Source organism: Mauremys mutica, chromosome 4, assembly GCF_020497125.1.
Source record: "Mauremys mutica isolate MM-2020 ecotype Southern chromosome 4, ASM2049712v1, whole genome shotgun sequence".
In the NCBI taxonomy this organism is placed as follows: Eukaryota; Metazoa; Chordata; order Testudines; family Geoemydidae; genus Mauremys; species Mauremys mutica.
In genome coordinates, this window is record NC_059075.1 from 23,666,378 (window position 1) to 23,693,571 (window position 27,194).

A 27,194-nucleotide genomic window follows, 5' to 3' on the forward strand; every position below is an offset into this window, starting at 1 on the left:
ATAAATACCTACATAGGGAACAGAAATTTGATAATTTGCTCTTCAGTCTAGCAGACAAATGTATAACATATCCAATGGCTAGAATTTGAAGCAAGACAATTCAGACTGAAAATGTGGGGCAAGTTGTAAAAAGTGAAGGTAATTAACTATTGGAACAACTATCCAAGAGTTGTGGTGGATTCTCCATTAGTGAACATTTTAAAATCAAGATTGGATGTTTTGGTCAGAAGGTCCAATGACCAACTGGCCTAGTGGTCAGTCATGGACTTACAGTTTCTGCCAGGCTAGACATCTCAGAAAGGGCCCCTGAATCAACGCAGTGCACTCTGATTGCTCCCCCAGAGGTTCGGTCACTACCAGGTGGAGGCGGGGCAGTGTGACCCAGGCCCACGCATTCCACCCATCCAACCCAGTTATTGAACTACCCCAAATTATGTTTTCCCCCGGGACACTTCCTAGCAGTCAGGAATGCCTCAGTTTAGGGTGTGGTCACTGGTTTAGTAAATTCTCCTGGGTCTCTTACGGTAAGCCCAAGCCTGAACATCAAAACAGCAACTTTTTAGCCCCACAAACCCAAGTCATCTGACCCAGACCAGCTGCGGCCATGACACGGGTCTTTTATCCCAGTGTAGACATATGTGTTTGGTAGGGAAGGGGAAGGAAACATACTTTTAGTGTCCTGTTGAATCCATCTCATTTCAGGTTTTCAGCTACCAATGCTATCACGTCTCTGCTGCCAGAGCAGCCTTTACAAAGCTGTTGCCGCTCCTGGCACAGCTCTCAGCATCAACCTTGCTTCCCAGTGCCATATGCAGCTCATTCTCACTCCCCTTTTCCGGGGCTCCCTGTGTTCTTTTAAACTGTTCCTCCACTAGGAGCATGCCCTACACCTGTTGAAAGGTGGGGCTTCCTTAGCCCAGTATAGCTCTTTCCCAGCCCTGGTTCAGCATGGGGCCTCTAGACCCCATCTCACACCCTCCCTCTCAGTTTCCAAGTTGCCGGGTCTATTTGGGTTGACTGTCCCCCCACACCGGTCTCATGAAAACAAGTCCACATTTTTATGGTCTTTATTGGCTTGATGCAGTACTTCAAAGTGGTATGGCTGCAGGGACCAATTCCACCAGATGACTCAGGGGTTATGGTCCTTCATGGATTGTAGCCATTGGAGGGGCATGTGATCTGTCACTAGCTGGAATGGTTGGCCCCACTGGGAACAATGTAAGCCCACTTTACCACAGGAGCCCTATTCTCTGTCACTGAATAGGCATCTTCTTAGGACAACAGCGTCTTGCCGAGATATAGGATGGGACGTTCCTCTCCCCCTATTTCTTGCAATAGTACAGCTCCAAGGCTGACATCCAGTGTCCATTGTAAAGTGAAAGGTCCTGAAAGGTTGGGGTGAAATAAAACAGGTTCCTTCTTCACCAGCTTTTTTTTTTTAAATCCCTGGAAGGTCTTGGCACAGGCCTTGATCAACCAGATCTGCCTGAGTGAAACATCTTTTACTAAGTCTGTTCAGGGTGTGGCTATGGTGGCAAAATTGGGTATGAACCACCTATCGTGCCCCACTTGTCCCAGAAGCATCATATTTGTTTCTTCATAGAGGGCTTCAGGTATTTTAACAAGGCCTTTTGCCTTCCCTAATAATACACGTAGCCATGCTCCACCCACTGTGTATCCCAGGTAGTTCACTTCCCAGTTGGCTAATTGACATTTATCTGGGTTAGCCATCAGGCAAGCCTTGCAGAATGCTTGTAGAACTGCTGTGAGGTGTTTTATGTGGTTGACCCATGTCCCGCTGTAAATGATGGTATCATCAACATAAGCAGCCGCATACTATGTTGGCACAGTACTTTATCCATTAACCTCTTGAATGTAGCCACGACCCATGCAGACTGCAGGGCGTGATTCTAAACTTGAATAAGCCCAGGGGCTAGAGAAGGTCATCATCTTTTCCCTGGATTCAAGAGCAAGGGGGATCTGCCAGTTCCCCTCAGGTTAGGTCAAGAGTGGATATGTGCCTGGGCAGCCTCCAGACTCTCCAGCAATTCATCGACCTGTAGGGTTGAATTTGGCTATTGTATTCATTTTTCAAAAGTCAATGCAGAACCATGTTGAGCCATCCTGTTTGAGCACGAGCACTATCAGAGTTTGCCACCTACTGTGTGAGTCCTCGATGACCTCTGTGACCAACATGTTCTGTAGCTCTTGTCACAGTCTCCCACATTTTTTCTGGTTAATGGTTGCATGCTCTCTCTCACTTTCTGGCTGCGTTCAGTCTCTATACAGTGGAACACTGGGTACATGCAGCCCGGTTGTTGCCAAAAATGCAGAGATGAATGTGCTGATGAGTTTGCATATCTGCTCTTCCTGCTCAGGTCATAAGCCTTCCCCAACTGATATGGTCCCCCAACCGAGGAACCATCATGGCACAGGGGCCACATTCAGACTCAAGAGGGAATGGAATGATGATGAGTCCCTCCCATTCTTTCCATACCTTCAGTAAGTTGACATGATAATATTTGGGTTGCTTTCCTCTTCCTAGGCTGGTAAAGTTCATAACTTCACTATTTCAAAAGGCCCCTGCCATTGGGCCAACAGCTTGGATTCAGAGATAGGTAGCAGAAATAGAACTTGGTCCCCCAGTTGGAACGCTCAGATACAGGTGACCTTGTTATAATTCTTCTCCTTGTTGTGTTGCTCGTTCAACAAGTTCTCCTTTGCAAACTCGCCCAGGGATTTTTGCTTCTCTTAATCACAATAAATACTGTATTGAGTTGGTGGACTTTGACTCCTGCCCCTCCCACATTTCATTACTCAGATCTAATATTTCCCAGGGTTGTCTCCCATACAAAAACTCAAATGGGGAAAATCCTGTAGGAGCATGGGGATCTTCCTGAATAGGGAAGAGAAGGGAGGTTAAGAGCTGATCCCAGTAACAAGAATGAGAGGTCATGAACTTATTTAGCATTGCTTTCAAAGTTTTATTAAAAATGCTCCACCAGCTGGCAGTCTGTGGGTGATAAATGGATGTTCTTAGGAGGTTTCACCTTCAGCAAGTTGCATAGCTTCTTCAGTAACTGACATAAAACTGGTATGTGAGTATCGTTAGGAATCCCTATCCAAGCAAATACTTTCATCAACTTGGTGGTGATGACTGCTGCCTTCATAAGTGGAGAGGTATCAAGGGTAGTGTGTAGTATAGTGCATTATCACTAAAGCCTTATCTACACTACAAGACTATTTCGAATCAACTTAGTTCGAATTTGTGGATTCGACCTTATGAAGTCGAATTTGTGTATCCATACTAAATACACTAATTCGAATTTCTGAGTCCACATTCACGGGGCCAGCGTCGACTTTGGAAGCGGTGCACTGTGGGAAGCTATCCCACATTTCCCGCAGTCCCCGCTGCCCATTGGAATGCTGGGTAGAGCCCCCAATGCCTGCTTGGGGGAGAAATGTGTCGAGGGTGGTTTTGGGTAAGTGTCGTCATTGAACCGTCAATCACAACCTCCCTCCCTCCCTCCCTGAAAGCGCCTGCGGGCAATCTGTTCGTGCACTTTTCTGGTCAGTGACAGCGCGGACGCCACAGCACTGCAAGCATGGAGCCCGCTGCGATCATCGCCATTTTCTCCTCCTCGCACTTTATCGTCCACCTCTTCCACAGTCAGCTGATGAGAAATTGGGCTACTTTTCAATGGTGCTGCAAGCACTGGGGAACCATAGGGGACGTTTTGCAAACATCAACGTCGGGTGGCCAGGCAAGGTTCATGATGCGTGTGTTTTCAGGAACTGTGGGCTGCTCAGACGCCTGCAGGAAGGTAGTTTCTTCCCGGACCATGAAATAACTGTTGTGGATGAGCAGATTCCTAAAGTCATCCTCGGGGACCCAGCCTGCCCGCTAATGCACTTGCTCATGAAGCCCTATACAGGCGCCTGGGACAGCGACAAGGAACTCTTCAAATACCAGCGAGCAGCGTGACCTGTGACTGTTCAGTTTCTTTACAGAGAAGCTGAACCTGCCCCTGTTTCTTTACCCACTGACTGTTGACTCTCCTCTTCGGTTACATACCCCGTTCACCCCGTTTCCCCCACTTCCAACACACGTGTAAAAATAAAATACATGTCCCATTGTTACTGAAGAAAGGTTTCTTTGCGTTAAAGGGTTGAAACTGGGAGGCAGACTGTGCTGGGTAGGGTGTGCGGTGATGTAAAGACCGCCTCTAAACTCAACGAATGACAGGCTCCTGCTCCTAGAGCGGTCCGCAGTGCCGGAATGCTTCTTTCAACGGAGCCTGCCATCCCTCTTTTTCGAATTCTGTGTGCGGGGGGATATGTGACCTTGTGGCGGAGGAGTACGGATACAGATTCCTCTGCTGCGTGACTCAGCGGTCCAGGACAAGGACCGCTGTATAAGATCTGTAACCGCCCTCCCCCGCTACAAAGTCACATCCCCCCCGCCCACACAGAACCTGGAAACCACCTCCCATACCGACCATGGTGCCTACTGACTGCACTGTGTGTGTGACCCGCTGCTGATCCTGCCCCCGTGTCTGTACCCTGGGAAAGGTGACTGTCCTATGCAATTAACAACCCCCTTCCCCACGCCCCCCATTCAAACACAGTCTTCTTTGAAAAAACATGACGGAAACAGTAATTAACAGCAAAGTATTTTTATTACTTAAGTAGACACTTAGGGGATGGAACTGGGATTGGGACTTGTGTGAGTCCGGAAGGGAACGACTTCTGCAAATGTAGGGTATGAGAGCTTTTGGGTACTTGAGCACTCTGCTGGGGTGCAGTGACAGTTTACACGGCCTCTGGCGCTCCTCCTTCTGGTTATTTTGGGTGAGGGGGGTATGGGACTTTGTGGCAGGGGAGGGCGGTTGCAGATACACTGCAGGGGGGCTCTGTCCTCCTGCGGTCCTGCAGAACATCCACAAGGCGCCTGAGCGTGTCTGTCTGCTCCCTCACTAGTCCAAACATTGTTTGAGTCGCCTGCTTGTCTTCCTCACGCCACCTCTCCTCCCGTTCGCTGTGTGAGCGCTGGTACAGAGAGACGGTCTCCCTCCACTGGCTCTGCTGGTCCGCCTCGGCTAGGTAGCAGCCCATACGTTCATCGAACATCTTGTCCATTGTCTTTTTCTTTCTCCGCCTAATCTTTGCCAGCCTCTGCGAGGGGGATGCTGTGGCAGGTCTGGAGACAGTGGAAGCTGTGAGATGGGAAACAGGGAGTGAATTCCTTGCAAAGATACATTTTTGCGAACAATTAACTGAGTGTAGGCTGTCTCTGTGAATTCTGGGTTGAGACCCCTGTGCCTGCTGGGGCACAAATAATTTTCGTGGTGGATTCTGGGTAAATGTCGCCAGTCATTCCTTCCTCCGGGAAAGCAACGGCAGACAATCATTTCAAGCCCGTTTTCCCAGAATTGCCCTGGCATACGCCATAGCGTGGCAACCATGGACACTGTTTTGCCTTTTGTGTATGTCACCGTATGTGTACTAGATGCCGCTGACAGAGGCGGTCCAGCAGCGCTACACAGCAGCATGCTTTTGCTTTTGCATGACAGCAGAGATGGTTACCAGCCATATTGTACCATCTACCATACCATAAATTGGTAATAAGATGGTAATAAGATGGGCATGGTTACCTGTCCTTTTGCACTGCACCATTTGGTGCTGTCATAAGTGCCCCTGGCCGAGCAGCCAGGGGCGCAAAAGCAAAAATTGGGAATGACTCCCTGAGTCAATCCCTCCTTTTTGGTTTCTAAAAATAGAATCAGTCCTGCCTAGATTATGGGCAAGTGTACTAGAGAACCACTGTATCATAGAACCAGAGAGCACAGCTGCTCTGTGTCCGATCCTGCATAAATTTGGAGCTGTATGCTATTCACAGGGGGTGCTCCTGCAACAACACCACCTGTTCATTCCGGCCTTCCCACAGCCTTCCTGGGCTACCATACCATTGTCCCACCACTTGTGTGATGAAGTAATAAAGAATGCAGGAATAAGACACAGTGACTTGTTTGTGAGAAATGAGTGGAAGGAAGCCTCCAGCTGCAATGATAGTCCAGGCAGGACATTAATTATTGTGGATGAAGGAGCCCATCATCCCTCTGTTAGTCCAGGGGCAATTCAATCTTTTCTTTACACAGGAAGGGTGGGGGCTGATGGAGCTCAGCCCCCTGTTGCAATGATGAGGACGGTTACCAGCCATACTGCACCATCTACCATGAAAAATTAGGGCCAGGCGCCCTTGATCGACCTCACAGATGCTAGTACGCATGGTTACCAGTCCTTTTGCACTGCCCCATGTGCCAATAGGCTGATGATGAGGACGGATACCAGTCGTTTTGTACCATCAGCCATCCATAGCGTGGGGGGAGCAAGGATGTTGGTGTTGAGTGCTGCACCATCGCGTCTATCTGCAGCATTCAGTAAAGATAGAGTGACATGTAAAAGAGTCAGAGGATTGTTTTCACTTCTGGTGGTGGGTGGGGTGTGTGCGCAAATTGCCGAACTATGCCCTGACCCACCGCAGACACTGTGTTTGACCCTAGAAGCATTTGGAGCTCATCCAAGAATGCAAATACTTTTCGGAGACAGCAGGAACTGTGGGATACCTTGCGTCCTCATTCCCCCCTCCCTCCATGAGCGTCCATTATATTCTTTGGCTTTCCGTTACGCTCGTCACGCAGCTGCGTGCTGAGTCTGTGCTATGCCGTCTGTCCGTAAATTTTTTAAAAATACTTTGGACCAGGCGTAAAATTACAGTAATTACCCTAATTAGATGCAGGAGTCTCCGAGTGAGATCACCCTGAGGACGGTCACTGAAGGAGATAGAGAGCGCATGCTGCGTGAAAGCTAGCACGAACCAGGGCCCGATGCAGCCGTGCTCGGGGAGGCAGTGCTCCCTGAGTACCTCATGAAAGCCTTGCGCGGAAAAGTGTGCTACCACGGAGCACCCAATAAGGCAGCTCTCCCCAGGAACCTCCTGCTGATGCTTTTCGATTAACGCAAGGAGAGCTTCGTGGAGATCTCCAAGGATGATTTCTGTTCTATCCCCATATATAGAGAGCCCTCCTTTTCACACACTTAAGATTCCTGTTATATTAAGAATAAAAGTTAACATGGTTAAAGCACTTACCGACTGCTCCTTCCCCTGATTCAGGATCTGGGTTCATGGCCGGGGAGGGTTGGTAGGGGATCTCCGTGACGGTGATGAATAGATCCTGGCTGTCGGGGAAACCAGCGTTGTAAGCGCTCTCGCCTGCCTCATCCTCCACAAACACTTCCTCATCTTCCCCGTCCGCGAACATTGCCGAGGAACTGTCCGTCGACACTGTCCCATCATCAGAGTCCATGCTCACTGGTGGGGCAGTGGTGGCAGGCTCCGTAGCGTCCGTTTGCCGCTTTGATTTTTTGGTAGCCTTGTCTGGGGTCCTTGTCCTTTATTTTCACGCGGCGCTGCGTTGCATCCCGGCTGTATCCTCTGTCTGTATCATGGCTTTGGAGACCTTCTCGTAGGTCTTTGCATTCCGTGTTTTGGAGCGCAGCTCCGAAAGCACAGACTCCTGGCCCCACACACTGATCAGATCAAAGAGTTCCCAGTCAGTCTATGCTGGGTCCCTCTTTCTATTCACAGATAACATGAACTCCTCTGCTGGAGAGCTCTGCATCGTGGCAGGTGCTGCGGAGCTCGCCCCGATGTCCAGCCAGGACGTCAGATTCAAAGTGCCCAGACAGGAAAATGAATTCAAATTTTCCCGGGTCATTTCCTGTGTGGCTGGTCAGAGAATCCAAGCTCTGACTGCTGTCCAGAGCGTCAACAGAGTGGTGCACTGTGGGATAGCTCCCGGAGCTACTAAGTTCGATTTGCATCCACACCTAGCCTAATTCGAGCTAGCCATGTCGAATTTAGCGTTACTCCACCTGTCGGGGTGGAGTACCGAATTCGAACTAAAGAGCCCTCTAGTTCGAATTAAATGGCTTCCTGGTGTGGACGGTTGAGCGGTTAGTTTGAATTAACGCTGCTAAATTCGAATTAAAGTCCTAGTGTAGACCAGGCCTAAGATATATTGGTATCCTACTATGCTTTCCCCCCCACCCCAAAGGGCCTATTAAATCCATTCCTACTCTTTTGAATGGGGACCTACCATAGGCCTTCTAGTACTTCTTCCCTAAGAGACCTTCGTCCAGCTTTCCCACTGACATTTGGGGCCTGCAGCGCACTAGTTCCACACTTCCTGGTGGACATCATACCAATAGAATCTTAGGGTCACCCTTTCCAGTGATTTTCCCCACCCAAGATGTCCTCCACAGGGTATCACGTGGGCCAGCTTTAACACCTCCCTTCAAAACTTTTGAGGAATAAGGGGTTGCATCCAGACTTGCCCATCTGTGGGTCTTTCACCACCTGGTATATTTTTCCTTTGTAATTTAAAGTGTAGCCATTGTTTCAATAATCATGGGTCTTGTACTTCATCACTGACCTGGGTGAGCTGTTAATAGGCCTGACTCAATGTCTAATCACTCTGTTGCTTGGCGATGCAGTCAGCTTGGCTCAAAAGCAGGTCTGAGTCAGGGGGTGGGGTGTGCTGGTCCTTAGCTCAAGCCCCTGCAGGATGTGAGCAGGGTCATTGACTGGTGATGTGGAACTATTACCCAAAGACGTTGATGTTCCTTCCCCTGGGTCATTGTCTCCAGCTAACCTGATCAGCTCTGGGGGTCTCCTCTCATTGTGTCTTCTGCTTCTCCCTCTTTCCCCTCTGGGACCTCTCCCCTCATCCTAATCCCATCAGTTCCCAGATGAATTACCAGTCTCGCCCAGTTATCACAGGGTAGACTAAATTCAGGGCCACCCCTAGGTGTACAGTTCTGTATCATTATCTGGACTTACCTTGTGGGTATGGAAGTACATCCCCATGGATGTATTGAAGGAGTATAGTGCCCAAAGGTTCTCTCACCCCCAGCTCTCTGACCATTGTCTGACTATAGCCCATGTCTATTAATGACCCCATTAACCTATACCAGAACCACCAGTTTCTCCGATCCCTCTTGCAAGCTCTGGATTTGACTACCAAAACCTGTCCATACTTACAATCTTTATACAAACAATCTTGTTGGCAGTGGACTGGTTGACTTCACATGAAGCAGTTGTCTGACTGGGGCTTGGAGACACACTCCAATTGAGCTCCAGGCAGAAGGGAACTTGCTGCCCAGGATTCTTGCTGATCGGCCATAGACACAGTGACACTTGGAAGGTCTGTAATGAATAAGGCAAGACACCGCAGGAAAAGAAAGGATAGTTAAGGCAGTTAACTGCCATGCTGGCGAATTGGATTCTATCCCAGCCTCTGCCACAGAGTTCCTATAGGATGCTGAGCATAACTGCTTAAGCGGAGCCTGTAAACCAAAATCTTCCACACGAGGTCACTAAACTGAATGTTCTTTGTTTTCTGGGTGCACAATGTGAGACACCTGGGACCAGATCTGCAGAAGTGCTGAGCGCTCACAACTGCAACTAAATTTAGTTGGAGCTGTGCTATGAACAATATAGAGTACTAGAAAAATGCTAAGTACCACTTCTTGCAACTTCCCAGGAATCCTTTGTACCTCACAACTCAGAACCCTCCTCACAGGAGGAAACAGAATCAGCATTAGCAAATTTACCACATTGCCTGCTGGTGACTTATTACTGCTCAGCAGATTCATCACAGTAGCTTTACCTGTAACACCTCAGAAGGCCTTTGATCTTAACCTAAACTATTCTACTTTCATAGCTTTTAGAAAGCTCCAGAAAACAGAACAAACATTAACACTTGAAACTAGGGCCCAGCTCCAGAAAGGTATTTGGTCTCCTAACTTCCATTGAAACCTTTGTGGATCTGGGCCTAGGTGTCTGCAACTTGGCATATCTACCATTTAAGTCATTTTAAGATTCAAGTTTGTATTAAAATTTGGAACCAGATCTAACAAGCTTTATCAGATTGAATACATGCACTTAAAGTAGCAGATCAGTGTTAGTTAAAGCAAAAATTATAGAAATTATGCTTTAACTTGTCTTACGGGACATAAATAGTGCTGTATAAAAAGTATATAAATAATGTCAGAGCTTGGATTAATCCTGGTAGCAGATGTCTCCCTATAATATAGGTGTCCATTCACGGCCCCTTCATTTCAAGGCACCCATCAAAAAAGTAGTCAGTTTAACCCTGCCCTAATATACAGCCTGATTTTGACCTCTTTAACTCCTTGTAAGTAGTACCTTACTGCCCTATTCTTTTTGAGAGCAAGAGCAAGGGTGGCAAAATCAGGCCAATTATTACTCACTCTGGGTATGTCTGCACAAACAGTTATTCACCCAAGCCTTGGAAAGACTGAAAAAGGAGCAGCTGTGAAATATCCAACCCTCAGGAGGCAGGAGAAACACTATTATCCTCACTGTGGCTTATAAAAATCTTCATCTCTCTTCTTGGATACCAGGAATAGTGTTTTTGGAAGAAGAAGTATATGAGCCAAACATCATTTATGCTTATCAGAAGCCTCCGCTTTTGCTTCAGCTTTTAGAAATCCCCAGTTTTTGCAGATGAGTTTCTCTTTTCCATTGTGTTTTCCTCTCCCATAACATTATTACTTAAATATGCTAGTTGCAAAGCAGCTCTTCTGAGTCTGTCTCAGTCATAAAAGGATCTGTCATCTGCCACCTCAATAAACAGAAGAGCAGCTCTTTGTTCTTGCAGGACAGTGAATTAATGTATTGTGCATAGTTAACGAGCAAATATCTTGGACTTGTTTGCAAAGTGACTATTGGTCTCAAAGTATCTCATGTGGTTCCTGGCAGCTGGGTTGGAGACTGTATTCAGAGTAACATATTGAATGTACTAGGCCAATAGTTTGCCTTGTAGAATAAGTGAAAACAGGTTATTTCAGTAGTATGCATGGAGTAAGACCTCACTTGATATCAGGATTTGTCTCAGTGCCATCACCCACAGAGCAGGATGTTAAGGAAACTGCTGTGTGGAAGAGCCTGGAGACAAAGAATCAATAAAGATATGAAAAAAAAAAAGAAGGCTCAGAAAGATGAATGATATTGTCAGGCTACAATATAATAATACAGTATTTCAAAATAGCAATCAGGAGGTTTTATCTGCATTTAATCAGGCTATTTATAGAGGAGGACTTTTCATGCAGGAAATAACATTGGCTGTATACTATAACTATTACTTTTAAGTAGACCATGCTGGTTATATTGTTTTAGCAGCTAGTCCTTTATGGAGAAAAAATGATCACTGAACTGATAACATTTTCCATGTTTCCCCTGCAAAAGAATTTACAATTTCTTATGTGTTATCACTGGCAGACTAGAAAAGCACACAATTTCCCATGTAAGTTAGGAATGCTGCTAATTATTTTTCATATTTATATGCCAGGCAAATAAATAAATTGTATAATCACTCATTATCTCTCAACCTTGCACTTGCGAATTGGATTAGAGTGACTACAACTGACATTGATTATCTGAGACAGGATGTTATTAAATCCCTTTGGGGGAGTTTTATAAGCCGAGATCTGTCACATTTGGAGCAGAGAGCATTTCTCTGTATTAACTTGTGTATAAGCAATTATGCAGGACTTACTAGCAAAGCACGGAAAAGCAACAGAGAGTAAAATTAATATTTCTCCATTGTGTACCAGAACATTAATTTGCTTATTTCCTTAATATGCTTTGGAAAGCACATCTGCACGAAAACTGCTAGCTGTGTGCAATACAGAATGCATGCACCTAGCATTCGTAGGGTAGGTTCTCTTCCCACATGGACGCTAATGCTATATCACTTTCATTTTGCACCAGGTTTGGCAAAACGTGCTAGTGCATTTTAGCTATATAGATAGATTTGTGGCAGTCAACTTTTTCTCTGAGTTTTGGGTTCATATGAACTGCAACACTCAAAGGCCCCATGTAAAGAGTCTCTCTGGGGCACCTTCCTAGCTGGGCAGGGTCCCTTCACCACGCTCAATTTCCACCACAGCGTTGGCCTAGGACAGGTCACAGCCAACTAATCCTGGTAGGGGCCTTGCCTTTGTGGGTCTGCTTACTTTGCTTCTGGGTGCGGGAAAAGCAAAAGCGTATGTCAACACAAACTAAGGCCCTCCTGGGGTCAACAACTGCAAGGCACCACCTTACTTCAGGGATGTCTGGGTAGCAACTTTCCTGGGGTCCTTATGGCTGGATATAGCAACACAGAATATCAAGGCTGGAAGGGACCTCAGGAGATCTAGTTCCACCCCCTGCTCAAAGCAGGACCAATCCCCAACTAAATCATCCCAGCCAGGGCTTTGTCAAGCCTGACCTTAAAAACCTCTAAGGAAGGAGATTCCACCACCTCCCTAGGTAACCCATTCCAGTGCTTCACCCAACTGCAACCGACACCCCAGCACACTCCCAGCATGACTGTTCCATACACTGGCATAGCAGCTTTCATGCAGACATATGGATGAAGTTTAAACTGCTGGCTGCAACTTTTATTAAATTTAAATACAGGGGAGGGGCACTACCTACCCATGACCTGTAATCTCCTATACCAAGCATTTAGGTGGTTCCAGTACAAAGGTTACAGAGCTCCTAGCACATAACCTGTAACTCACACTAGGGAGACAGGGCACCTACCATATAACCCATAACTCAAGGTAGGCTCTCCTCAGCCTACCCCAAGGACCCACCTTGTTCTGAGTCCTACCACCCTCCCCCAGCCAGAAAGATGGTGACCTCAGCCCATGAGGGCTGCAAAGTCTCACCCAAGTACACAAGGGCCAGGAGGTCTCACCCAATCTCATGAGCCCAAGGCACCTCAGCAAAATCCCAGTTTTTATTTCTGGGAAACCATTTATTTTATCCTTTTACATACACTGTGAACCAGCCAAAAGGAAGTGCCAGCAACTAGCTTGGGCACTCCCCTAACCAGCCCCCTGGTATCACAACTCCTGCCTAATCCTTTCCCACACATTCCTTTGCCATATGTCAGCACCTCCATTTGGCAAATGCACACCAGGCATATCAGACTCGGAGGGCCTACTACCAGGGGATACCAAGCCCACAGTTAGTCCTTCAGCTGTCACAAGCCAGTGTTATAGACTTGTTGGGGCCATCACCAGTGGATCCCTATTGACAACTGGGTGAGCTTCCAGAATCTGTCAATCTGAAACCGAGACGAACCATCAGCAGACACCATTATCCACTCCTGGGACTTGCACGAAAAAGGATGTTAAAACACATGCAGTATAAAATGAAGGCCCTTGCCAGTCTCCTTACCCAAGTTAGCAGAATGTCTATTTATAATATGGTCCATGGATCTGTGCATGGTTGAGAGCTGTTCCACAGGGAGGCAGCTGTGACATATTTCTTCCTTTGGGCCAAAGAATGGCTGCTTGTAGTATCTTAGGGTGGAACAGGGCTCAATTCATCACTGAGGCAGCTAACCCCTGGGCCACGGGGATACCACAAACAAACTCCCTAGAAACCGGGAGGGAGATGGGTATGGGAGAACTAAGTCAAGTTTACACCCAAATGTTTTGGGATAACAAGGTAGAAAGGGGGGCATGTAAAAGCTCAGTTCCATAGGTTAAAATGGCGGTATGGATTTTTGAAGGCTATATGCTGGATTGCTAGCAGAATGTTTACCATGTGCATAGTTGACATGAATTTATGTAAGGTAATGGCAGAAAGGGTATCCAGGCAATAAACCCATCCAGGTAGTAAGTCAGTGGGTTTCCCTAGGATGCCAATCAGCACCCTAGCTACACCCACTTCTGTAGAGGAGGTGATGTGCCAGTGTGACAATGATCCTGCTGTATCCAAGCCAGCCTTATGGACTTGCCTAATATTAAGTGTGAGGAATCCCAAATGACTCTTTGGAACAATATGTGTGAAGTGGATTTCCCACAAAGTGGATTTCCCCTTACCTGGGGAAAGGGTTTGCTTCAAGCAAGTCTGTTTCAGCAGCCTGCCTCGGCCAGAAGTAACAGTGAGAGCAGGGAACTGATCAGTCAGATTATATCCCCATCCAAATGGAGTGAGACACTGGTCTCCACCCAAGAGAGGCAATGACTGGACAGGGGTGGCTCTAGGATTTGCGCCGCCCCAAGCAGGGCAGCACGCTGCAGGGGGCGCTGTGTCGGTCGCCGGTCCCGCGGCTCCGGTGGACCTCCTGCAGACGTGCCTGTGGAGGATCTGCTGGTCCCATGTCTCCGGTGGACCTCCTGCAGGCACGGCTGCAGATGCTCCACCGGAGCCGCGGGACCAGCAGACCCTCCGCAGGCATGCCTGCGGGAGGTCCACCGGAGCCGCCTGCCGCCCTCCCACGGGAAGCCGCCCTAAGCACGCGCTTGGCGCGCTGGGGTCTGGAGCTGGCCCTGACTGTGGAGCTGGAATCCTAAGTGTGGGTACCCTTGCCAAACTCCTAAAGGGAAATACAGGTGCAGTTGCCCTAAAATTGTGACATATAACCAGGAGCCATTATCCAAAACACAAAGTTCAGGTGGCCTCATACCTGAAGTTCCATCAGTGTAATTTCTTTTGCCTCTTTAAGAGGCTCTGTCAGTGCCCTGATCAATTCAAGCTTCTCTGCAGGTAACCTAGAAACACAACAAACTAGGTCCAATTCAATGCCTAGGTATGTTACAACTTTGAGTGGGACCGTCTGTTTTTTCAGTGGTGAGGGGGGAACTCCAAGGCACTCAGCTAGATTCAGAAGCATGTACTCACCATTGTCAGTCCCAAGTTTTCCTGCAAATAATAAGTCATTGAGATAGTGATTCAGGCCAATTGTGTATACAATCGTCCACTCTTTTGTAAGCAGCACATGACGCTGTGTACCCCATGGGCATGGCTTTATCAAAATAGTAGTCACCTTCAAACTGAAACCCGAGCAAATTACAGTCTGAGATGCACTGGAAGCAGCCTGAATGCAGTATTGATGTCGCATTTAGCTAACATCACCCCAGGGCCACATACCTTGACTGTGTCTTCTACTGTATAAGATGAGAAGTCTCTCATCCAACGTAGTGGGGGGGTCTATATAGTAATTTACTGATAAGTCCCAAGGGTAGGACAAGTAGTGAATAAACCTGTATTCCCCCTTCACCTTCTTCAGTACCACACCTCAGGAAGATATGCACAATTCCAGCATGGGAAGGGGCCTGCCACTCTTCCTGTAGTACTCTTTGCCCTTATGATACACTCAAAGGCTTTAATGGACTTCGAGTTCTCTGCCCTGCAGTGGCACCTCACTCCCACATGGGATTTGAAAACCAGACTAGAAATCCATTTTTTTGTTGGGGTAGTTCAGTAACAAATTCCATAAACCCCATCTCTTAATTGGAGAAGGAGCCTTTCCCATGGTTAATGCTGGCCAAAAGAAGTGCCATGTGGCCCCTGGGAGCTAGGTAATGCTAGTCATTCCACACTTCTCCCCCAAACCTGCCCAATGGGTGCCAGAGACTCAGGGGCAGCTCTAGGAATCCGGCCGCCCCAAGCAGGGCAGCATGCCGCAGGGGGCGCGTTGCCGGTCCCGCGACTCCGGTGGAGCTTCTGCAGGCATGCCTGCGGGTGGTCCACCCGAGCCGCGAGACTAGCGGACCCTCCGCAGTCATGCCTGCGGGAGGTCCGCTGGTCCGCGGTTCCGGTGGACCTCCCGCAGGCATGACTCTGGAAGGTCTGCCGGAGCCGCCTGCCGCTCTGCCGGCAAAATGCCGCCCCAAGCGCGCGCTTGGCGCGCTGGGGTCTGGAGCCGGCCCTGCAGAGACTTCAACGGGGGTGTAGAGGAGCCATCTCATGTCCCACACCAAGTATCTCCTTCCCTCACTACTGAGGCTGTCCCCCTTTCACCGCCAGCCCCATCAACTTCTGCTACCCATGGAGGCAGGCGAGTGGCATTTAGGTTGCCACCAATTCCCTAATCAGGGGGAATTCTCCAGGCTGAATCTCTGGCTAGTTTAAGTTCACTTTGTGAATTGGAGAATCCAGTTCAGTGGTTTTGTGTGATCCCTTGTGAAGCTTGCAAGCCTTGCTCTTTCATTAGGAAAATGTTTGCGGGGTTTTTGCTTGGGTTTGTTAAATTATTTTTTATTAAACTCATTGGTTTTGACAAGTTTCACTAGTTTTGGGAAAAAAATCTTTGACTGAATTCTTTGTTGCCTTTGGAAGACATTAAGAAGCTAGTTATTTAAATGCAGTCTCCAGTTATGTACCTATTGATCTTCAGATACAAAATGGAGGCTGCACTGAGACCTCTTTCAATTTTGGGAACTTAATTTGTACTCCTACAGGTCTGTTTTTTTCCCCCAATCACCACTTGATAAGAATGTCAGCACAGAAAGAAGTACCGTAAGTGTTGGTGTATATCAAGTAATTAATTACTCATATGTTAATTAATTAAGAGGCACAGAGTCGGCTGGATAATCACAGCAGGAAGGCAAAGCCAGAATCAAACATAAGATTGACAGCTTGCTAAAAAAGCACTCAGCACAAATGTACAATAGAAATTAGACATTTCTCCTTGCCTCCTTTATTTATTTTCAGGTTTGTCTAACCTGTAAGATAGTGTGATGGAGAAAAATCCACTGAATCTCAGGCTGTCCCTTATTTTTACATCCTCACAGCTGTCTGCCCACACATGATCCATGTCAGACTCCAAACTAAGAGAAAACAAGCTTCTCAGAGGCTGTGAGCTTTGCTCTTTTTATAAACCGTGTTACTGTCAAGTAAGTGGTAGACTGTGCCCGTCTCCTGTTCAGCTGAGGAGGGAAAACAAGGTGTACAAGCCCCCTCTCCAGCATATATACAATCCTGCTCAGCCAAGACAGACATTCCCTGATCTTGGGTCTGGTGCAGAACCAGCCCAGATGTCTTGAATACTTTCTTCTTTGCGCAAAGGGGTGGAAAGGGGACATTCCTGTGGCTCCACCCTCTTGCTGGAGAGAGTAGGTGTTCAGGCATGTGCAGAGAGGAGAGGGAAGGAATGTAAACGACACCCTTTCAAAGGCTGCTGTAATTTACCCCATTGCCCCTCTTGCGCCTCAGTCGCCTTCCCCTTTCAGAACAAGAGGGGAGCAGGGTTTGATTGTGCTGAGGGATGTCTCTGAGATGCCCCCAGTGCTAGTCAGTCCTGGGGTAGAGCAGTTTATGTATCAGCACCTGCTCAGGGCTGTGCCTAAAGCATCATCTATCCCTAACTAATCACAACAAGATTTCAGAGAAATAGGAATGTTTGCCTGAAATGAGTTACTGGTGGCTAAGCCATAGCACCCCAACACTTATTCTCAAACAAGAAACCTCAGCTGATCTTCTAAAATGACAAACTTCTCAATGTTTAATCAACAGCTGAAGCATGACAATATCTAGAAACTAATAAGCTCTTCTCTTATTTACACTAGAGTATTTAATTTTCAACACACCAGCATGGTTAGGCGTCGTTTCACTTATTATTCATTAAGATGCTAGAGTATTGGAAGCATACCGGACCACATCGCAAGATAGCAAAACTACAGCAGTTTCTTCAATCAATTGTTAATTGTGAGATGCATATAAAACTGTCCTGTGCATGGGTTACAACATATCAGCAAGATTATTCCCTCATCTATAGAACATATTGATTTTTCAGGGTTCTTTTAAAGCACTCTCTGATCAGATTCTTGTTAGCGGTGATACATAGCTAGCATTTCGATATGGGGTTAACATATGCTTTGCACAATTCTTCAATTTCAAAAGGAGAACTTTCATTTGATTCTAAGTTAAATGGCAGGCTGTGGCCCTTATTTTCTCAAGTAAAGGCATCATTCTGCTACCCACACACTCAAACAATGAGTATTATTGTTATCATAGGGTATTAGTCAATGTGTGCAAATCTTATAGTTGTATCTTTAATGGGTACTATAATCCAGAGGGATTATTTTCTTTAATTATATTATTTGCTTTGGCAAAGTCTCATTGAGCCAAATTCTGTTCTCAGATTTATCTACATTAATCTGGAATGATTTCACATACTTGACTGAGCAAAATTTTATTATGGTCCTCCTTGGGAATTATCTGAGGAAGGCTTTAGGTCCTCAGGATTTGGCACAAAGCTACTACTATAGTAATAAAGTATACTTACACAGTGCTGTTCATCATGGTATTCAAAGTGCATCATCTAGGCATCCCTTGCTTTTGAGATGTAGCTGTTGCCAGCTTCACTTTACTGTAACAGCAGCAATCAGCAAGGTTGTCCTTTACATCGTTGTTCCAGTTCTGTTCAGACATTCTCAATGCAGGTGCAGCAATTACACCCTGTTCTATATATGCATCCCACTACGTATAGTGAAGCCTATAAAAACACATGCTGATGGGTCATTCCTTATAATACTAAGTACTCTAATTATGAACACTGGGAAGTAGGATATCCTGTACATGTTGTCATTAGCCATCAGATACACTACAAGCTATATAAACATTCTTGGTTGTTAAATATGAATAGTAATTAAGTGAACAAAATCACGGTCTTTGTTTCCATGCCAAGTAGTATTAGGCTGCATTTTTAGGCATGCAGGAGAACAATCTGGATTCAGCTTGTAGGGCCAAAGCCTATAGTTCTTACTCAGATATTACTCAGGAAAACCTCCCATTGACTTTAGTAGGAATTTGCCTAAATAAGGACTGAATAGAATACTGGGAAATATCCAGTCTTCCCAGTACTGCTTGATGTTAATGTTGGGCAGTGATAAATATTGCACAGGAGTTCCTGTTGATGGTATGCCTACCTGTTGTCCTTTCGTTGGCTCTGAATCCACTTCTGCTGAGTGTTAATCATGGTTTATGTTGCTTGTTCAGGTTTATTTGCTTTTGTGTTTTCCATTTTCAGCAAACATTTTACAGCTATTTTTCTGCTGCTGTTGGATGTGCACAGTACATGGAATGCAGAACTTGAATCTCAGCCCAGATTTAATTAAACATACTACTGCCACAGTGCACAAACAACAAAAGTTACTTTGTTGGCCCAATTGATACGAAATATAAATCTGTTTAACATCATGTGGTACAGTGGAATTATAAAGACCTAATTACTGAGCGGGTGCTGCTCTAATGAAGTCAATGAGGATGCACCCATTTAGACCCAGGGTGAGTTTGGTCCTACAAATTTTGTGCAAACTACAAAAAAGGTCTCATGCAAGATAACCAACGAAGATGTGGGTTGAAACATCTTGTGTGTAGATTTAGTATTGCTTTACAGTAATATAGTGTGAATTTCATTACTAAAATATCTAAATTATGTCATAACCTGCTTGTAAACAGGTTGTCTAGCTAGGTTTCCACTCAGATGTCTTATGAGCCATACCTAGCCATGGTTTATCCTCTATTCATGCTGCAGGGTACGAAATTCCTGGGTGCCAACTTGCCTATGGCAACCTAGAATTCTCCAGGGCAGGCTCGCAAAATCTTCACCTACCCTCTGGGACAGGTAATTAAAAAGTGATGTTTTGTTAAGTTATGCTTTCTTTCTAACTTTCTCATGTCAGTAACTTGTTTCTTTTCTTCACGTCAGTCTTTAGTAGCTCACATCCCAACTATACAATATTTCTGAATCAGGGAAGTAGCAGCAAATATATTTGATAGTATTCTAGGTGATTGTCTCATGGCAGCTTGTAGTAATTATTGCCAATATGTATAAAAGCTGCCACATTTTCAGATTCCTACTATTAGTCAATAACTTTTCTGTCAGTGTGGTTATGAAAATACATTCACATTTAATCCATTATTGATGCAACAGTAATTTGACCAGGTTACATTTCTTAATTGCCAATGTTTATATATTTCTAGATCTCTTTTGTTCTTTTTTTTCCCCTTGAGCTCCATGAGTCAGGTTCTCTCAAAGCAATAGGTGCATAGATGATGTAAGCCCATCTCCAGCATATCCTTTCATGGAGCAGTCATGATTAATTTTAGCTTGATGTTCCTATATAGCACACAGTTTAAAGTAAACTAATGACTTTTTCCATTTTTTCCACATACTTGTCTTTCATTTTCTCCTACTATCTCCATGGATTTCTCCTTTGTTCCTTTTGCTGGTATCCACCCAACATCATTAAAAGTTGCAGGTACCTAGAAGTGAAACTGTTCACTCATCCTATAAAATTTTCACTGGGACAAATATTCATAAGACAAGAAAATGATGATAGGTTGACACCCTAAGGGTGTCTTGTTGCAATATGCAGATTTTCCTCAAAGAAGTGTTGTGGTTTCCCAACCTTACAGAGATCTTAGTGCAAGAAAGATTATATATAGGATTCTTCCTATAATATACAGTGTGCCAAGTAGTATCTGGGGTACTGAAGAGTAGGAATAGCCATTCGACATTTGGAGAGAAGTAGACTTCCCTGAGCGGCAAACATGTCATATATTGGGGAAGCGGTTTAAATTACAGTAGATATTTTCTAATCCTTAAATTCACTGCAAATGACTTCTGTTTTTACCCTGGTCCAGATATGAGAATAACTTTGCTTCATTGGCATCTCTGCTTCTTGTCCTGGCTGAAACCAGGAAGTGACCAATGAAACAAATTAAGCAACATATTTCCACCCTTATAAAAAGAATTTGAGTTTCAATTTGGTTTGATGTTTGGGAATTCATTTTAATCGGAACTAGTTTGCCCACCCATAGTGTAACCATTCAGCATGATCTTACATGTGTTACTTTTTAAATGGATTACTGTCATAGAGTTTGGAGGACTTGACTGTGGTATAAGGTACAGTATATAGTAGTCTTGGTTTATGACCAGCTAAACAGTTTTATTCTTATAATGCCTGCTAAGCACACCTGAAATTCACTCACTGCCCATTTGTAGTTCTTAATTACTAATAAAAATGAGCTTGCACTTAGGGGAAAAAATATCACAGCTGAATTTCAAACACTCTCAAGTTTTAGGGTATTCAGATCCTGGATTTTGGATCAGGCCATTTCTAGTTCCTCCAAAAATGTTTAGCAACTTTTAAATGGAGCAGAGTAAGCCTAAAAGATGATGCTAATATTATTGCATGAGCATCTGAAAGAACTGCAAAATGAACCAACCATGCAAAAATACTTTTGTGATGATAAAACCTAAAAATAATTATGAGTTTCAAGGTAAATACTCCCAAACCACATGCAAACTGTTCAAAACTCTTAGTTCTTCAAAGAGTGTCTGGAAATCTCACCAGAATCGGCTTTCTGGTTGTATTTTAGGAGTTCTGCTTCTGGTTGGGACTAGGAAGTGCATAGGTGTGTGAAAATGAAAGATACTTGCTATAAAAGTTGTCAGAACATGTAAAATGTGGGCAGATTGAATTTTATCAAACCTGGTTCACCCATGATTTAAAAAAAAAAACCCCACACTCCAGTCACTTCATAAAGAAAAGTCTCACTTCAGAGAGCACAAAAGTGGCCCCTGTACTAACTACAGTACTGTAGGCTGCATTTAAGTAGTAATTATCTCTTGGCAAAAGGCAAATTCAGGCCATTTCAGTCAGTCTCTAATAAAAACCATGTTAAAAAATTAAGCCACTTTAATTAGTAAATGAGTTCTGCAGCCACTGCCTGAGCAGGGCTGATGGAGACAGAATGCCTGTGCAGGAGCTTGCTGTGCAGTGCTTTTCACACCTGCTGATGAACAGTGCCGCATGTGCTCACCTGAGCATCTGCTGCCAGATGTTAGCCTTTCTGATGCTGTACAACAATCCCCTGCTTGCTAATCTGGCTCTCTCCACTGTTAAGGGAGAGCTATTGACTAGTACTTGTCCCCAGTGTATCCACATAGGAGAAGACAGAATTTAGCCCTATGCTGAAAAGCCAGTTGAGCTGAGTGTGTAGAATAAAACTACCCACTGCTCAAATAATAAGTCATGACACTGGAACTGGGAGAACAGTTGTTTGGACTGATTTCACAACATGCTGAGCAACTTGCTAGAGGTGTACTCATTTAGATTCTTGCAGAATAGGAAACTTGTCAGTTTGCAAGTCCTAAAATAGTGCAGCGTAGCATCTAAAACAAAGAGGTGAGGATCAAAATAATGAACCAACGATGACAGCACATATCTGATTTGCCATAATAGCAAGTTGATCACCCAGCTGAAAATCATTTGCAAATGTCAGCAAACTGAAGATATTTTTAAATACTCAGCTACACAGATTTCATTCAGGTAACATTAGAGGCCATTTCTGCCCCCAGGTAAGCTCTCAATACTCCCATTCAACTCAGGAATTATTGTACACGCGTAACTGAGAGCAGCATTAGTTCCCAAGGTATCTGAATTACTTTTTACAGGACATAGATTGTTCAGGCTAAATGATGTTCTTTAGCTCACCTCATCAAGCGTTGGTGTTCCTGGTGTCTATGCACTGGAGATATATTGTGTTGCCAAAAACCTTGCACAAAAATCCCTATTATTCATCCTCTTTCTGACAGCATGCTGTTCTGACTATAGAACACAGCCATTGTGCGTTGGAGAGCATAGAATAACAAAGAACAGTCCTATAGCAGCTGCCAGTAGAATTTCAGCAGTTACCAACAGTTACCACCCAAGATATCTGAAATGCCACTGTTTACTTTCTAAAGATTGATCCCGGTATATTCGCATTTTAGGTACAACACAAATTGCTTGTGTGACTTTTGCCATGAAAGGTGACCAGAGTGCAAGTGTGACTAATCAAAATGGACAACCAGTTAATGAAACTTATTAATATATAGATACACTCTTCATACAGAGTATGGGAGGGGAAAACATTGCTCTTTCTAACTCCTCCTTCCAGAACCAACCTAAGATGTCTTCTCCTAGAGCCAGAAGCATATATACATAGCTACAAACCCTCTGTAAGTGCCTGGCATGAAACAAAATTTGATATCTTCCATTGTTGTATGCAGTGTTGTTGTAGCTGTGTTGGTCCCAGGCTACTAGAGAGACAAGGTGGGTCAGGTAATATCTTATTGGACCAACTTCTGTTGGTGAGAGAGACAAGCTTTTGCGCTTACATAGAGCTCTTCTTGGAGTGTGGGTACTGAGGATGTTTCCCAGACCTGAAGAAGAGCTCTGTGTAAGCGCCACAGCTTGTCTCTTACCAAGAGAAGCTGATCCAATAAAAGATATGACCTCACCCATTTTTTCATGAAACCAACAGCCCCCAGAGAAGCAACCAGATGCAGGTGAGCTTTAAACCAAAGTAAAGAAAGCAGGAACAAGAAGGAGAAAAAAAAAACAGAGGGGAAAGAAGTTGCCAAATGAGGGAGATTGTACCCGTCCACCTAGCAAGTTCTTTGAATCTGGCTGCTTTATCTGAAGTAGGACAGGAGTTGATTCTCTTTCCTTATGCCACATCATCTTTCCATAGATCTTCCCTGTCCTTTTAAAGGAAGTGATAAAAGAAGAGATTCAACGTGCCGCTGTACATGGCGCTTCACTGATCCTTACGACGTACTGTATTCTGACAGGCACGCACCTTTCTGCTACCGAAAAGGAACATTTGAGACAGACACACAACAAAATGAGGTAGTGTGTGGGTGATCAAATGAGCTTCTCCTTAGCAAAGCCATAATAGTGTTTCAATGTAGTTGCCAAGCTATTCTAGATGGATCAAGAACAAACAAAAAAGAAAAGTAGAAAAAGAAGGAAGAACCATTAACATTATTAGAATATAGTGTTATATTTATGAGAGCTGATGTGGCAGGTCTTCCTTAGTAATACACAAAGGGAGTGGAGGAAATACTTATTCTTAACTGCAAGCCAAAGCAATCATTAACACCCCCTGTCTCCCCGTCCCAGAAGTTGTGTTAAGGTGATTTGGTGTGATTTAGGGATGCTTTATGAACTGCCTAGAGAGCTTCCACTTTGCTTACAAACTGTAGTGGCAAAATAGAGGTCTACCTCTAATTTTGCTATCCCCATTTCTTATTCCCTTGATATTTTCTTATTATTATTCAGGACTTACTAGCCTGGATTCCCTAGAAAAATAAAGGGCAGATCACTGGGTTTCTCTCTCTGACATTGGAGGATATAAAATGTAGTCAATGTTCATACAACTTAAACTGACTTGCTACAGTGACAGGCAACTTCCCAAGAGTCTTTGTTAGGCAAGTTGAGCTATTTGTTACAAATAAATGATCTGACAGACTCAGCCCTTTTTTTTCCTTTCTGAATCATCCTTATGACTACAAATGTATTTTTGTTTTTCCACACATTTTTACCAAATAGTTTATGCAAACATATCAGCCTTTGGGATATTAGCAAATAACTGAAGTGAACAGTTTGTGATGCTCGATAAGCGATTGCTCATCTAAGTCACCTGGATTTTTTTCTCCCTGATTGAATGACTGGAACTTTTAAGAGAGGAGAATAGAGAAAAGTAAACAACAAGAAGAGAATACCTTTGTACAAAACCCAGTATCACACAAGTGTAGTCATTCTCCAGTTACACAAATAGTTGCAAATGGGCAAAACAACCACTCACAATCTGAATGCATGTTCACCAAGTGTGTGCACTGCAGCATTCACTGTAGTTAGTAAGATGGGAAGCAGGCTAACCTCTTTTCTCTACATTTCGTTCTTCTCCTGCATCTTTTCTAGCTGTTCACCCTTTTATTTTCCCCAAACACACAGGCAAATTCAAACGTGATGTAAATTAGACACCTTTACTCAAGCTCCATTAGACCTATGTGTAACTAGGGTTTGGCAGGAAACAATTCCCTTTCATGAATAATTTCTAGGTGTCGCAGAATGGTTTTGTTCCAATGTGGAACAAAAACAAGAGCTTTTGACATTTTTCATGAAAAAGCAAGAGAGAGCTCTCAGAATAGCAAATAGCCTGGTGGTTAAGGCTCTCACCTGCAATGTGGGAAATCAGGTTAAAGGCCCTGCTCCTAATCAAGGAGCACAGGGACTTGAACATGGATCTTCCAGTTCTCAGCCAAGCACACTAGGCTATTGGCTATTCTGGAGTAGAACACAGTCTCTTCACACCTTCCCTAAAGAAATTCCATCCTGGAGCTGAGCATTGTGTCCACTGAACTCTAAATGTTTCCACAAAACATTTCAGTTTTGACAAAATAGCATTTTTGATGGAAAAAAGTTTCCATCAAGTTCCACATTTGATAGAAAATTTGACCCACTCTACTTACAACCCTTTGCTAATGTCTATTTAAATATATCAGTTGCTCTAAAAATTGCTGAGTCTAGATAAGTAAATCAGTTTAGACTCTAAAGAGAATCTAATTAGGATAGTTTGCAGGGTGGGGGCAAAAGAAAGTATAGATTATGATAGTGGCTGGCACTTGGCAGGAGAGGCCGCTAGTGGTATGGGAGCTTAGGCTCTCCCGTGCCATCAGGATCTAGCCCAGAGCCCTGTGGGGGTAGCCAAGGTCAGGCACCCACCACAAGCACCTTAAGACAGTCCTCCCTGGGCCACTTCTTACCCCTCCATGCTATAATTTAAGCTTTTTCAGTCTGTAACCAAGATAATGTAGAACAAACATAGTACCTTTAGTCAGTCTGGCTTCTAGCAGATCAGGTCCTTTCTCCTTAGAGGAGCAGCTTCCATGTCCTTCCTTAGATGCTCCCAGGGCAGGTCCTTCTCCCTGCCTGGTCAGCCCCCTTCTGAGCTGTCTGGGTGCCTTTTAAGCCCCACCTCCATCTGGCACATGCTCTGCAGGTGCAGCAGGGTGGGGTTGATTTGGGCCCAGAGTTTTTCCTTAACCTTTTCACTCCTACTGTGGGGTTTATACACCCTGTCACACGGGGAAAAGAGAGAAGCTTTGCTACACAGAGCTCTTTCAGAAGAAAGCTTGAAATCTTGTCTCTTTCCCCACCAGAAGCTGGTCCAATAAAAATATTACCTCACCCACGTTGTCTCTCTAATTAGATGTCTTTAGTCACTTTTGACTTAATCCACTAGCCTTCTGATTTTTGTGTGTGACACATTCATCTTTCTCTCTCATACATACAGCCTCATGTCACTCAGGTATTTAACCCTCAAAAGTGTCTCTTCAGCAAAACTGGCTATCTTGTTAATAAGAACTGCAAATGCATTTTGAAGACTCTGGATACAAATCAAGTTAACAGAAATATTAAATCACTCTTCAGAGATCTGACTCAGATTTTCTATGCAGGAGAATTATATAAACTGCAGAGGTTGGCATAACTAGCAGTGCTGCCTATGACACAATATGAGTATCATGATTTATAGCAATAAGTTATTTCCTCCCGATCAGCTATGCTGCATCCTGGATTCCTCAGCATTCGGCAGAATAGAATATTCCCCAAAACAGAGGTTTGGATTCCCCACTGTTCACTGTTATTTGGGTAAGTCTTGTCCTCTGCAGTTTTCAGCACCTCAGGGAAACCTGACTGCCTAGTGAAGAGACTTCATTTAATAATTTATGAGTTTTAATCTATTCCTGAAAGCTGTAAATGAATAAAAATTCATTAAGTTTCAATTTGACCCAAAAAGAGCCTTTGGTTACTGATAGTACATATAGAATAGAGCAGTGATTCCCAGCCAGTTTGCCTCAACACATTGGTGTGCCATCAGGCCTGAACAGGTGTGCCATGGAATTTTTTGAAAAGTACATGTGAGAAGAAGGGGAGAAAAGCCACCTTCTGATTGGCCATCTGCCACACTGCCCTGCCTCCTCCAGAGGTGGAGCAACCAATCAGAGCTCAATCTCCTTTTCTTTTCCCCTGCCCCTCCTATGTGAGCCAGAGGTTAGCTCCTCTGCCCCTCCCCTTCCCTTCTGCAGCTGCCAGCTGCCAGCTGCCGGCAGGGGGAAGAGCCTTTAGAGCGTGAGGTGTGCCGCAGCAGAGAAAAGGTTGGGTATCATTGGAGTAGAGGAGACTTTGTATAGCCACATTATGAACATATGCCAAGAAACACACCATTTTCTCCTGAGAATAATGGCATTCACTGCACACAACAGCTGGCAGCTGATCCTCTAAGGATTTTTTGCACATCTAAGTTTAGCTATTCATCTTTTCATATGATATTTATATTGAATTCAATGTGTTGGGAAGTTCTGGGCTTTCAGAATTTATGTTTTCTCCACTAACCTTGTGGTCCTCACATACTTGCCACAGCAGAGATGACCAATACCTGTTGGTGCGGGGGGGGGGCACAATTTAAAGGTTCAGCCACCCCAGAA

At 44.8% G+C, this 27,194-nt stretch overlaps 1 protein-coding gene and 1 long non-coding RNA gene across 4 annotated transcripts in view; one reads left to right on the forward strand and one right to left on the reverse strand.

Moving 5' to 3' along the window:
* Positions 1-25,639, reverse strand: LOC123368009. The gene is made up of 4 exons (XR_006578663.1): positions 25,538-25,639; positions 9,104-9,268; positions 8,496-8,620; positions 1-2,896 (listed from the first exon to the last, which is right to left on the reverse strand). It is a non-coding gene; the product is annotated as an uncharacterized LOC123368009 (long non-coding RNA).
* The window catches only part of BEGAIN (brain enriched guanylate kinase associated), a 173,737-nt gene that overhangs the window by 34,831 nt on the left and 111,712 nt on the right, over positions 1-27,194 (forward strand). For 2 of the 3 annotated variants that reach the window (XM_045012435.1, XM_045012436.1), the window contains exon 2: positions 19,407-19,496. The exons of the other annotated variant lie outside the window; for it this stretch is intronic. In XM_045012435.1, the coding sequence (XP_044868370.1) occupies positions 19,407-19,496 (90 nt within the window). The remainder of the gene's footprint in view (positions 1-19,406; positions 19,497-27,194) is intronic. 3 annotated transcript variants of the gene reach the window in all.